Raw genomic sequence first — 13982 nt, 5'->3', positions numbered from 1 at the left:
GTCCGGAGCTCCCAGGCCTCCAAGCTCCCGTGGTGTACAAACTACCGACTTAGAGAGTCTATGTCTCTTATTGGCCCATATAAAATTCAAGAAACCCGCCTGCAGTTTCTTCAAGGTCTGTACAGGAACCCGCACTGGGAGGGTTTCAAATAAATATAGAAGTTTGGGTAGGAGCATCATTTTTACTGAGGCTATACGTCCCAAAAGCGATAACGGGTGTGATTTCCATTTGTTCAAGTACTTATGTAGTTCCAGGAACAATGGGGGAAAGTTATACGCATATAGCTGGCCGTATGTAGCCGTTATCTGAGTACCTAGATAACTAATGGAATGTTCCCGCCACATAAAGGCGTATCTATCTTGTAATGCCGAAAGTTGTGGATGTGGCATATGTAAAGGTAGGGCCTCAGTTTTAGAGGAATTCACCTTGTAGCCGGAGATTTCACCAAACAAATATAGTTCAGACCACAGATTTGGTAGAGTAATAGTGGGGTGTGTTAGTGTAAGGAGCACATCATCCGCATAAAGCGAAATCTTGTAAGAGGAGTCCCTCACCCTAACCCCTTGGATGTCCGGTTTAGATCTAATTTTTGCTGCCAAGGGTTCAATACATAAAGCAAACAAAAGGGGGGATAATGGACACCCCAGACGTGTACCATTTTTTTATAGAAAATTGTCTGGAGGAGGCATGGGGTAATTTAACGGATGCTGTCGGGCTGCTATAAAGGGACCGAATTGCTCCAAGAAAAGGTCCAGAAAAGCCGAATTTGGTCAACGTGGAGATCATAAAAGGCCAACTAAGGCGATCAAATGCCTTTTCTGCATCTAGAGTAAGAATTAAGGATGGAGTTTTACGTTTGTTAAGGATGTCTATAACATCAATCACCCTACGGGTGTTATCACTGGCATGTCGGAAGGGGATAAAACCAGTTTGGTCTCCATGTACTAAATATGGCAGGAGCCGTGCGAGTCTATTAGCCAGCAATTTGGTGTAAATCTTGAGATCCGAATTAAGCAGCGCTATGGGTCTATAGTTAGCACAGTCCACCGGATCTTTACCTGGTTTGGGTATAACTGTAATATGAGAGTTGGACATGGAAGGTGGAATAGGCTTACCTTGTAAAAAATCGTTAAATAAAGCCTCCAAGTGTGGGAGTAATTCTGGCAGAAAAGTTTTGTAATACAAGTATGGTAGGCCATCTGGACCAGGGGCTTTATTAGAGGGAAGTTGAGATATAATTTTAGAAATTTCATCTCCGGTGATGGGTCGGTTGAGATGTTCCAGATGCTCTCCCGACAGCTGGGGAAGATCTAGATCTGCTAAGTAGGAATCCAATTTCCCCTGTAAAGTGCTCCCTAGGGGGGTCTGTGCCTGGTGTACCACCTGGTATAGCTGGGTGTAGTAAGTTTCAAAGCAAGAGGCTATACTGGAGGGGTCATAACGCATTACCCCACGGTCATCTTTAACGGCCATGGGGGAAGCTTGAACCCGAGCATCTCTAAGTTTGCGTGCTAACAGTGTGTCAGCCTTATTGCCCTTGTGGTAGTACAATTGTCTGGTGCGTTGCATCATCCAACTGACCTTCCTCAATTCCAAGGCCCTTAGTTTAGAGCGAAGGGAGGTCACTTCCCGCAAAAGACCCAGTGAGGGCCTATTAACAAGTTTTACCTCCGCTGAGCGCAACTCCCGCTCAGTCAGAGTACGTTGCAGGGTAGAATTGCGTTTTAGGCGAGAGCTCAGGGCCACGCACTGACCTCTAATGACCGCCTTATGAGCCTCCCAAAGTGTAGAGGTATGAGCCACTGAACCCTTGTTTTCAGTGAAATAATTTTGGATACCTTTAGTGAGGACCAATTTGGTGTCAGTGTTTTTAAGGAGAAAGTCATTCAATCTCCAGTGACATACCCTAGTCTGAGAAGGGGCAAGAACAACGTCCAATGTGACTGGAGCGTGGTCAGACCATGTAATGGGGAAAAATGTCAGCCGACACACTGTTCCGCAATAGCGGAAGATTAATACAAATATGATCAATACGAGTGTGGGTGTGGTGGGGCGGAGAGTAAAACGTGAACTGTCTACTCGTTGGGTGTTGAATACGCCAACTATCATATAATTGGTAGCGCCTAATAAGTTGTCTAAAGGCCTTAGAGTGCTGCAGGACAGAGGCTGGTGGAGGGGAAGCATAGGCAGACAGTCTGTCCTGAGTTGGGGAAAAAATTATATTAAAATCACCCCCCAAGATAAAATAAGTATGGGCAAACCCGTCCAGTAAGGCCAGTATTTTGGAGAGGAATGGTAGTTGACCCACATTAGGAGCATAAATGTTACACAAAGTCAAAGAGACTCCCTGCAGCAGACCATTTAAAACTATGTACCGGCCATCAGGATCAATGATAGAACTTGTTAGAGTAAACTTAAAGGAGTCTTTGATTAAAATGGCTACCCCTGCCTTCTTTCTGGAAGGAGAGTTTGCCATATAGACCTGAGGGTAGTACTTGGAAATAAAGTTAAAAGTGCCAGAGTGATCATAGTGTGTCTCCTGTAAAAAAACAACCTCCGCCATATGGCGTTTAAGTTCCCTGAGCGCCAACTTCCTCTTAGTATTAGAGTTCAGCCCTTTAACATTCAGAGAAAGAATTTTAGTCGCCATTAAAAAAACAGTTTGATGAGGAGCATATTAACCATGGACCAGCTGAGAGAAAGTCACACAACTTGCATCCAGTGAGGCATCAGAAAACAGTGCAAAATACCCATATGGGGGAGGAAGGGAAAAGAAAACTGGGACAAAAACAAAAAGACCCAGAAAAATAAAACACACACATTGAAAAGCAACTTGAAACAGTCACGATAAAGCGACTAGGGAGCGTCCGACACTCACCGGTCCCCAGAAGTCCCTAAGGCTCACTGGGGAACAACAGTACCTGGCGAGTGTACCAACACTACCAAGGGGGCCAGGGCCCAACAGTCTCCAGAGCATTAAACAGACCTGAAGAAAATTACCAGGAAACTCAAATCGACCGGCACCGGCGGTCCAGCATAACATGAGTTTCAAGGGGACGCCCCGCACCCCATCCCACAAACCGGGCCAAGTGCGGGACCTCCCCAAAAAGCCACAGGGCAAAACGGCAACATATCAGACATATAACCTCATATGCATCATCAATAAGTTCCAGCATGTTGAATCAGTAGAGAACAAAATGACAAAACATTGCATGAGCCTATAGAGTCAGCATGAAGATGTCAAAAACAGAGAATCCCATGGCAGATTAGGCCCCCGTCAGTATCGCCCACGGGGCGGGGGGCGGGGAGGAACGTTGGACCCTTCGTCTTTGCTTCTTAGGTCTGACCTCCTGCCATTCTGATGAAGAGGAGGGTAAGGGGTGGTTAATCTCCCATCCTGGAAGCTTGGGCACAGTAATCCCAAGGTCTCTGCAAAAGGAAGGTAGATCTTCTGGGTAGCGTAACACCGCTGAAATACCATCCCTGCGTGCTGTGAGGTTGAACGGAAAGCCCCATCTATAGGGAATACTATGATCCCGTAGGATGGTAAGAAGTGGTTGCAGGAGGCGCCTTTGTTGCAGGGTGTGCCAAGATAAGTCCTGGAATAGTTGTAGGGGAGCTCCATCAAACTCCAGATTACGCATATTTCTCGCAGCCGCCATAATCTCATCCTTGAGGGCTGTATCCGTGAGGTGACAAAGAACATCCCGTGGCCTTGCGGCCGAGGCTGGTTGTCTCGAAGCCCGGAATGCCTGAGAGATATTGATAACATGTGAAGAAGGGCGCCCCAGAAGGCGGTTGAAAAAAGCTTGCAGCACCAGCTTCAAATCTGGGTCACGGGTGGCCTCCGGTAAACCACGGACCCTAATGTTGTTTCTGCGAGTCTTATTGTCCATATCTTCCAGCTGGCGGTAGAGATCTCTGATTTTTAAGTGGTGGTCTTTCGATTTGTGGGTTAAAGCCTCTATATCACCTTTGGCCTGATGTAAATTCTCATCAAGATCACCCACTCTCCCAGCTAGGGATTGGAAATCTGCACGTAGGGCCCCTATTTCAGAACGTAGGGTGGACTGTACATCTGTAATAAGCTGCTGAAAATCTGCTTTAGTGGGTAATGGTTGTAGATGTTGCTGCCATGAAGGGCCGACAGTAGGAGTATTATGCCCAGGGCCTGGAGCGTTAGGACATAAAGTGCCTGCAGCCATATGATGTACTGTAGTAGGCCTTCCCGAGGGGGGGCCAGGTGCACTGGACAGAGGGCCCAAAGGTGGAAAGGCCTCCCTGTGTAACTTAGGGGGATCTGAGACCTGGGGGCCAGGGGAATCTCCTGGCACTTCACCCCAAGGAGAGGACACAGCCGTAGGGCAAAATATAGCTGGGATCGTATCATCCATGGAGGCATAGGGGCCTTCAGGAGAGCAGGTTATCCCCTCTGTCTGATGTGTCTCCGGTGGGGGGGAACCCTCTACAGAGGGAGAAAAACTCACCCCTGCTTGTAATGTAGCCTCCGGTGGATCCCCTCCTCTGCTCTTGGATGTCTGTGTAGAAGAGCAGGGATCAGAGAACACAGGGGAACGGGTGGCTGCAGCAGATTCCCGGTGCCTCGTGTCCCCGCTCCCCGCGCTTCACGTGGACTGCGGTGAAGCAGGAGCCGGCCCATCTTAGGATCCCTGGGAGCCGTTGAGGAGTCGCTCGCAAAAGCCCTAATCGAGGGCTGGGAGGAGGAAGAATGCTGAGCGGGTGCAAGGGGGAGCTTCACCCCCCTGCTCTGCTTTGATTTTCCCATGCTGGCAGGTAAAGTATGCCCTGTATGCGTCGTATAGCCGCCGGTGCCGTCAGAGCCAGGCTAACATGCGGCCATCTCCGGAGATCGCCAGGCCACGCCCCCGGGTTCCCTCCTTTTTAATGCTCTGCCAGGCCTTTACTGCAGCGGCTTTCAGTTGCTGTTTGTTTGTGGGCCTTTCTGTCTGAAGTTTAGTCTTCAACAAGTGAAATGCATGCTCAATTGGGTTCAGATCAGGTGACTGACTTGGCCATTCAAGAATATTCCACTTCTTTGCTTTAATAAACTCCTGGGTTGCTTTGGCTGTATGTTTTGGGTCATTGTCCATCTGTATTATGAAACGCCTCCCAATCAATGTGACTGCATTTAGCTGGATTTGAGCAGACAGTATGTCTCTGAACACCTCAGAATTCATTCGGCTGCTTCTGTCCTGTGTCACATCATGGATAAACACTAGTGTCCCAGTGCCATGGCAGCCATGCACGCCCAAGCCATCACACTGCCTCCGCCATGTTTTACAGATCATGTGGTATTCTTTGGATCATGAACTGTTCCACGCCTTCTCCATACTTTTTTCTTGCCATCATTCTGGTAAAGGTTGATCTTGGTTTCATCTGTCCAAAGAATGTTTTTCCAGAACTGTGCTGGCTTTTTTAGATGTTTTTGAGCAAAGTCTAATCTTGCCTTTCTATCTTGAGGCTTATGAGTGGCTTGAACCTTGCAGTGCACTCTCTGTATTTACTTTCATGCAGTCTTCTCTTTATGGTAGACTTGGATATCGATACGCCTACCTCCTGGAGAGTGTTGTTCACTTGGTTGACTGTTGTGAAGGGGTTTCTCTTCACCATGGAAATGATTCTGCGATCATCCACCACTGTTGTCTTCCATGGACGTCCAGGTTTTTAGGTCAATTGTCCAATTACTTTTGAGCCCCTTAAATAAAGTGATTGTGTTAAAAAAAAAAGCTTTAGATCCTCACATTTTTAAGCAATCTTTTTGTTCAACCCACAGAATTAAAGCTGAAAGTCTGCAGTTTAACTGCATCTGAGTTGTTTCATTTAAAATTAATTGTGGTAATGTACAGAACCAAAAGTAGAAAAAAGTTGTCTCTGTCCACATATTTATGGACCTAACTGTAAATGCTTTTTCCTCATAATACTGAGCTTCTGAATGATGAGCTGCCTGCAGCTCCTTTGCACCATCACCCTGTAACTGAACAGTGAAAGGGGAGTCATACTAATGAAATCAACTCTGTCACTCCTGTCGGCAGCATGTTCTATGGACTGCAGCACAAAAATGGGCTGATTTGCTGCTTCTTTCTCCTCCAAGATGAGTTCTATTGTACAGGAAGTACAAGGCTGATACAGTTAAATAAAGATGGGGATGAAGGTGAGGATGAAGGATATGGTAATGAACACAGAGCTGCATATTTTTTTGTCTTCTCTAGCTACCTGGGGTTTAGTGAAACCGTGAAAGTAAAAACACTATATATCTTTATTATTTGTCTTTTGTGATTTACTCTGCTCTGGTATTTGTGAAATATGTGCTAGAATTTTTTTGAAAAAATGTAATATGGCTTTACCTAATTTCCTGCAGCCAATGTTGGTATTGCATTCTCCTGAAATGTCTCCCTTTTTGTATAGGTGGGTTTCATTGATTACATTGTGCACCCCCTGTGGGAAACTTGGGCTGATTTGGTGCATCCAGATGCCCAAGAAATTTTGGATACATTGGAAGATAACAGAGAGTGGTATCATAGCATGATCCCTCAGAGTCCATCCCCTCCACCTGACGAGCAAGACCCAGACAGGGGGAGCACGGCTGGAGACAAATTCCAATTTGAGTTGACACTGGAGGAGGAAGGGGAGTCTGACACTGAGCAGGATGACACAGAAAGCCCTGTTGATGAGGAGAACAGTGACTCAAAGACCCAAGCTACTGATGACTCAGCCCAGGGAAGTGATGAGGCTGAGCAACCCTCCCCTATAGATACATGCAGGATTGTCTCTAGCAAACTAGACCGCTTGGAACTCCCATCCAAAAACACTCTGACCAAGCAGAAAAAAATCTTGAACTTTGATAACCTAAAATTAGCTGCGGAAAGGACGCTACCACCAAAGGACTTTTGCACCAGGAGGGCTGCACCTTCTAATACAGCCAAGCAGGAGACCACAGGGCAAGCAGAGGTCTGTTTGGACAAAGAAGGAAACATCACATATCTTCCACTAGGAACGTAATGCCAAATTGTCACACCACTTTTATTTTTATTCACGCACACTTTACATTTTACTTTTGTGGAGAAGGATTTTATTTTAAACACAAGAAGCAAAACTAATACTCTAATCGGAAACAACAAAATGTCACCAAATTTGAAGTTCTTGCATGGGAGAGCATGGCAAAATGTTTTTTTTTTTTTTTTGTTTGTATCTTTTTAGCAGGGAGGCAGTGACTTTAAAACTCTTGGAAGGTAAAGGGAAACTATAACTAAATATTTGCAGTATTATTATTGTAAGAGTTTACATGTTTTAAACAGTTTCTTTTTACTTTTGGAACTCCAGCCGATATTTAACTACAAATCCTGGCATGCTTTGTAGGTCTTGGATTTTGTAGTTTTTTTGCACCTGAGGAGCCGGGGTAGCCTTAACATAGCTTTATAATATCTGAAACTGCATGTACTGTGCAATATCCAAATGTTCAGTACATTGATGTAGGACTGTAAACAAAAGAACCATAGCACTGTCTATGTAACCAGTTACATCTTTATATAGATGTCACCAGATCTAAGTTAAAGTATTTAAGTTCTAGTGTTCCTGCTTCTGAAATTGTTGAAGAATAGATAGTGCAAAGATGAAAAACAGGTCATAGTTTCTTTGTTTGAAGTTGCTTGGAACATAACAATTGTCAAATTCCTTGTTCGTTATCCGATATGGTTACCATTTCATTTCAGTAGGCTGCATGTGTAATTTATTTTTTACTGTTATTTTATTTCAAGAGGAGACATCGCCTTTGCTTTAGACAAGGCTTCAAATGGAAAACATTTCTTTTCTATTTCTCATAGAAGTTTGAAGGCTTTGGTCACTCCACTGGCACTGTCGGAACAAATACTTTTTTCAGAAAATACATTTTCTGACACTTTATGGTGCCTGCTATGTTCTAGTACTTTTTACCTACCACAGGTTTCCCTAAGAGGGGTTTTTCAGTTTTTCAAAGACTTAATGAGACCACGCATTGCTTGGACAGCTTTCTCAGTTATATACTGCGCATGCATGGGATCAGCAATTTTGTTTTTCTCATTACAGAAAAAAGCCTGATTTCGGGCATGTGCAGGAGCAGCCAGAAGCCTCCTGGGATTCATGATGTACTCAGGGGGCCCTGCACTCCTATTATGTCTTTATCACTACAGCTTTAGGTGTCATGAACATGTAACCTTAATCTAATCACCATAAAGTCATGGAATAGCTAAAGACAGATTGTACAAGAATGTGATAATGAATATGTTGAGCCATGGTGATAGGATCAAGGTTATGGAGTTACCTTCGTGGCAATTAATCCTAAACTATGTTCTGACCAGGGGTGTAGTCATAAAAAAGAAGAGGGGGAATGGCACGTGCCCGCCCCACCACACCCCTGCCTATGTGTTACTCAAAGGGAAAGAAACTTCCCCCAGAGTGACGTCATGATACCAGAACCCACTCTTCCATTGCAGGTCTAAGCCTCTCTGAACACAGCCTCCCAGTGCGGACCGGCCAGAGCTGTGGACCACCGAAGAATTCTTTGCAAAGTAAAAGTGAGAACGCGTGCCCATTCCCAAAAAAAGTGAGGGCACGGCGTTCCCATCCGTGCCCGCCCCACTACACCCTTGGTTCTAAAACGCATTAGAACTAGGTGAAGTGGTGTGGTTAAAGTATTGAAACATCTTTTAAATTACAGAACAAGTCAGGATAAATGTGGCTAATAATAGATATCGGTAAACATCTGTTTATCTGTCCCTCACCTCTTAGAGCCTCCCTGGTAATATATTCACCCAGTGGAGCAAGGTTTAAAGGTACAGAAAAAAAATCATCCTAGGTATATGATCTTCCTTGTAATATACTGCTACCAAGTGATAAGTCCTTTTCAGTGTTCTAGTAACTGCTAACCACTGCATCAAATTTACTGATTTATTTTTATGCCTAAATTTGTTTAGCGGAACATTTGTGTGACTAAAGTTTTTGTTAACTGAATACGTGGTTTTAATCTAAACTCAAAAGTGTTTAATATGTGCAGGGTAACATTTGACCATTTTACTTTCCAAGCAACTGCAATCATTAAGCCTCTAGATCTATTGCTGAGTATTCTATAAAAACACTCCAGAGGGAAAGCAAAGTGAAAGTCTCCCTGCAGTAAAGAGAACATTATCCTTTGCAGGTAACGTATGCTGTATGAGCACAAATATTTGAACCGTTTATTAATCCCCAGGTATTTGGCCCTTGTCAGAACATTTGCATTGGCCTTCATTCAGTGTCTTCTGGGCAAATTTGTACCCATATCTTTTTGCCACCAGAATGTGTATGACAAGTATGTCAGATATCTTGTAGCATTGGGATTAAGGGTTGTTTCTGTGCTAAAATTTCAGTTTTTTTACACAAAGCCTCTAAAGAATTATGCATAACATAGGTCTTTGGCTTTATTTTTCCACATTGAAAACCTTTGTGATATTGGAATGTGGGGGGAACAGGTGTTGTCCACTTAGGTGGGAGCACCAGCTTTTCTAAACCTCAGGGCATGTTGGAAGTGATGTATGTATGTATGTATCTACTGATGGGCTGATGTGTATTAAACCAGTTGATGGGTGTTCATACTTTTCTTAACCCAAATGTGCTATAAAATATAGTGTTCAGATTAGCCTGTTATTAAGTACACTTTAATTACACATTAAAAAGACAAATCTATGAGCCAGTTGATGGAATTTATTGTAGTGTTGGTCTTCTCCAGAAAACATTAGAGAGAGTAGAGCCCTCTGCTTAAGAAAAGTATAGGGATTTAGGACAGATTCTTTTTAAAATCTCAATAAACGGTTATAATTGTGCCGTTTCTGTGCAACTATGGTGTCAGCACTGAACTGTTCTTGCAATTGTTTGCAATGCATTCTCCTATGCATTACATTATCCCGGAACACATTGTAACTGCATTCTGCATCAATCTACACAAACATTAAATATTGTGACGTACTTGCCCCTTTTTACTTCTTCAGCCTAATGTTCACATGCCTAGGCCTTGGAGGTAAAATTTGTATCACATGTTAAATATAGTGGTGGGGAAAAGGTTAACATAGCTCTTGAGATGTGGAGTGGCTCTAGGGGCAGATGCAGTATTTATTTCAGTTCCATGTATAGTGGATCATTGGTAAATTATCGTTCTACTATTGCAGAAACATGCATAGGATGCCAGCTTTGACATCTCTCTGTGAGTAATCTGATAGTACAGGGTGGATGTAAAATGTTATGGACAAATCAAAAGTCACTTGTGATACCTATAAATTTAATTTATAAAATAAAATTAGTTCTGACTGTTGAAACATTGACCAGATGGAAGAGCAATGTTATGTTCTTTTCTGCTGTTTAAAAAAAAATGTAATTAACCAAAACACATTTGTTACTCGGTTTTGATGGAAGCAGCCATTTTATGACTCAAGTGCTACAAAAAGATTATGATGTGAAGCAGAACATGGCTTGGGAGCAATGAGCTTTAGTCTAGAAATGGCTGTATCCATTACAGCCCGGTTACATAGTTGCTTTGCTGTATATGAGACTACCTTTACCAAGAAATAAAACCAGCAAAGCCCAGTAAGCCTTCATTTAGGGTATACAATCCATTGGTCATGTATGGATGGAGAAAACAGTATTCTCCTTATTTGCTTAATGTAGCATCCAGAGGGAGGACACACCTAGGAATAACAGATGTGTCTAGGTTTCATTTTATCTTTGTACACACTCTATTTCTGGCACTTTAACATATTGTTTTTTATTCCACTGCATCAAAGGTTATTCTACCATCCTACATATGTAATGGTGTTTACATGAATGTATTATCAATAGGACATTCCATTTGGGTTGAAAAATAAGAATACCCGCTAAGAAAAAAATGTCTCCTTTTTAATTTATTATGTTAAAGTTTCACTTTATTTTAGTGTTTAGTTCACTTTTGAACAAAGTCACAACAATGTGCACACTTCTTGTTTCTTATCTAATCCTACTGTGATTTGTACTCAAAATGCTGCATTACTATTAACTAGCACTTCTTAGCAAAACCAGTAGAAATGTTGCCACACAGGCACAAGGCTTAAGGAACTGATTGAAAAGCTGCATTGGGTGTTACTGGCATTTTTACTTCTCACATTAAAAAAGCAGACATAGAAGGGTCTGTGTTTCAGTCATATTCATATAAAATAATGAACACACCATTTCCATAGAAAGAATTAGAATCTATCTTCAGCCTCTGTGTATTTACCAAATGATGCAGCAGTATAAACTGGGAATGGCCAAGTTTCATTTTTTAGCCTGATGTTTCACAATATACATTTGTAATGCAAAAAGCAACACCTTTTCATGGATGCTTTTTATGGAATTTCAGTTTTAAACTAAGATATGGGCCCTATATATCCTAAAAAGAATTAGAACTTGATTCAAGGAATTTGTTTCCTGTATGCGTTGAAAGCTTCTATGAGAATGACGGTTTCTGAAAGTTTTTATTAGCCATATGTCTCATATTATATAAATTTCAAAGGTCACAAACTGAAGCTCTTTTTTGTAAATCCTTCTCACTCCATTGGGTGTAGCCAGCACCATTAAATATATCATCCAGGCTTCCAAGTTCCTCAGTTTGTGGGCCCTGCCCAACAGCAAAATAATTTGCATTCAAAATGAGTGAATTATTGCCCCACTCATCACCAATAATGGTCTGTACTGTACTGAATAGCCGGAGGCCCCCTTGAGTACAGATGATTAAAAGTAAAGAATAGGGCCATGGTGGGCATGTGCACTGGACAAAGGACTTGCATTGGATGTTTTAGAAGCAAAGGTTGTGCACCAAATAAGACTCCAGTGAGGAACTCACAAGTGGGCATGAAGTATATTGGGTACATTAATGGGTGGGAGATTTACATAATCCTAACCTTACTAAAAGTAAAGTCCTTTAACCTAGGCTAGCCATAGCCTGCCCTATCTTTCAGGTCAGTACTCGGTGTGTACACTACTTTTCTCTCCAGTTCATCAAAAATAATGAATCTGCTCACACATGGTGAAATATTTGTTTCCCTTTTCTATACTTTAAAAGTTAACAACATGTATTGCATGTGATGCTCTAAATTGTGGCATTACTTGTGATTAATCTGTATTTACCCAATCCGAATATACTAAGATATACACACACACTACAATTTTGTTGGCAGTTTTTCTAGAAAGGTTATATTATTATACAATACTTGTTCCAATGTTTATACTACAAATCCAGTAACACCCAAACGATGCAGCTTTTCACAAACGTGTCTACTGTCTAGGTTGGAGCTCATGTAGGTCCTAATGTTAACAGGAGATCTTAAAAAAGGTAAGCCATAGTGGACCTTAGTGGATACAATGGAAAATGTGCCATTCATTACTGCTGCAATAGTGATCAGTTGTCGGTCATTAATGTGTCAAAGGCTGGGATTCATAAAAGGACAAATAGGATATTAAACTTCTTATAAACTTAATGTAAAAAGGTTTAAAGAGGTTACATATATAGATTATCCTTTTATAAATCTAGGCCTAAATCTTTTAGAAATGTCATATTTGTTTTATTATTTTCTTAATAAAATACTTTATCTTTTTACTTCTTGTGTTGGCATTATTTTTTTAGAGATATTTTACATTGCAATATAATATATATTTGTGTTTATTAGGTTTTATTGAGGTTATGGTGCTGGAAGCCTTCCTGATAAAATATGGTATTTTGATGCATGAATTAGCTATTTCTGCACTGAAACCATTTGATCTCTGTCGCTCTTGGTGGGGAAAGACTGGAGGTCATGACCTTGTAACCTACTTGTCCCTAGGGTCATTGGCCCAACACTCCTTGCAGAACGCTCTGATAAAGAACAGAAGCCACTTAGATTCTGCGCAGGTAATCCCATGTCACCTACCAGGGGGCAGTCTGTAACAGTCTGCTATGCTTTTTTTTTTCACCCTGTGAAACCTTTCAGTATGATATAAAATGAGCTGTCAATGCTTATGAATTAGCAGTTCTGAAACTGCAGCTTAAAACAGCCCCCCCCAAAGGATGGACCTATGTATGTAGGTCTCCATATAAAATATAATTATAGAACCCCTGGTCAACATTATTCATCTTAGATGCAATCTTACTGGTGAGACTGAGAGACTGAGGAAAGTTTCAATACATTTTTATTCAAAAAAGTTTTAACAATATAAGTAAAACCTAACATTACAGAACAGACAAGAAGAAAACCAAAAGGAAAAACAAGTACATAAAAACATACATGACATGACACACATTATTAATATTATACTCAACACTTTATTACAGATATAAAAGTAGTGTCTAAGACGAGAGTAGAGTGGTGGTCAAGCCAAGGGGTCCAAACCTTATAAAAACCTGGAAGGGCATCTCTAACAACACCAGTCATCTTTTCCATTATCATGGTCTATGTAATAACGCCTCCCACTGATTCTTGCGTATGGTAATTTGCAAGACAGTGCGTAGGTGATTATACACCTGAATCCACAGTCGCTTGACCACTGGACATAGATATTTTGAAATTTTAAGAGAGATACATTTTAGATATTGAGTTTGTGAAGATCTAGCAAAAGTCCTTAAGGTCCTAAAAGTTACTTTGATATTTTTAGAATACAAATCAATCTAACTAGTCGGTTGCTATCCAAATAAATCATGTTATAGAATGATACCTTTTGTCTACCAGTATCATGATCTGCTATGGCTATAGTTACACACTTGATCTCAATATATTGTGTATCTAGCAATTATGTAGCTGTCTTTTAGAGTAAACTGTTACAGTAATATACCTGATACCAGAATCTAATTGTTTTTTCTGATCATTTTACAAAATGCAAAGTAGGCTTTACCATCAAACCTCTTTCTGGTCTTTCCCCTGAAGTTCACGCAGCATTCATACAAAAAATCCTTATTACGCCATAGTGGTAAAAA

The 13982-nt window shown here is 41.6% G+C and overlaps 1 protein-coding gene across 8 annotated transcripts in view; it reads left to right on the top strand.

Moving 5' to 3' along the window:
* PDE4C (phosphodiesterase 4C) overlaps window positions 1-12632 on the top strand; it is a 254317-nt gene extending 241685 nt beyond the window's left edge. For all 8 annotated transcript variants that reach the window (XM_072405136.1, XM_072405137.1, XM_072405138.1 and 5 more), the window contains one exon: window positions 6428-12632. In XM_072405136.1, the coding sequence (XP_072261237.1) occupies window positions 6428-7021 (594 nt within the window). In that variant the 3' untranslated portion in view covers window positions 7022-12632. The remainder of the gene's footprint in view (window positions 1-6427) is intronic.
* Window positions 12633-13982: the final 1350 nt, after the last annotated feature.

Source organism: Pyxicephalus adspersus, chromosome 3, assembly GCF_032062135.1.
Source record: "Pyxicephalus adspersus chromosome 3, UCB_Pads_2.0, whole genome shotgun sequence".
Taxonomy (NCBI): Eukaryota; Metazoa; Chordata; class Amphibia; order Anura; family Pyxicephalidae; genus Pyxicephalus; species Pyxicephalus adspersus.
The sequence above is the reverse complement of the archived record's forward strand: the minus strand, read 5'-3'. Positions and strand labels throughout refer to the sequence as shown.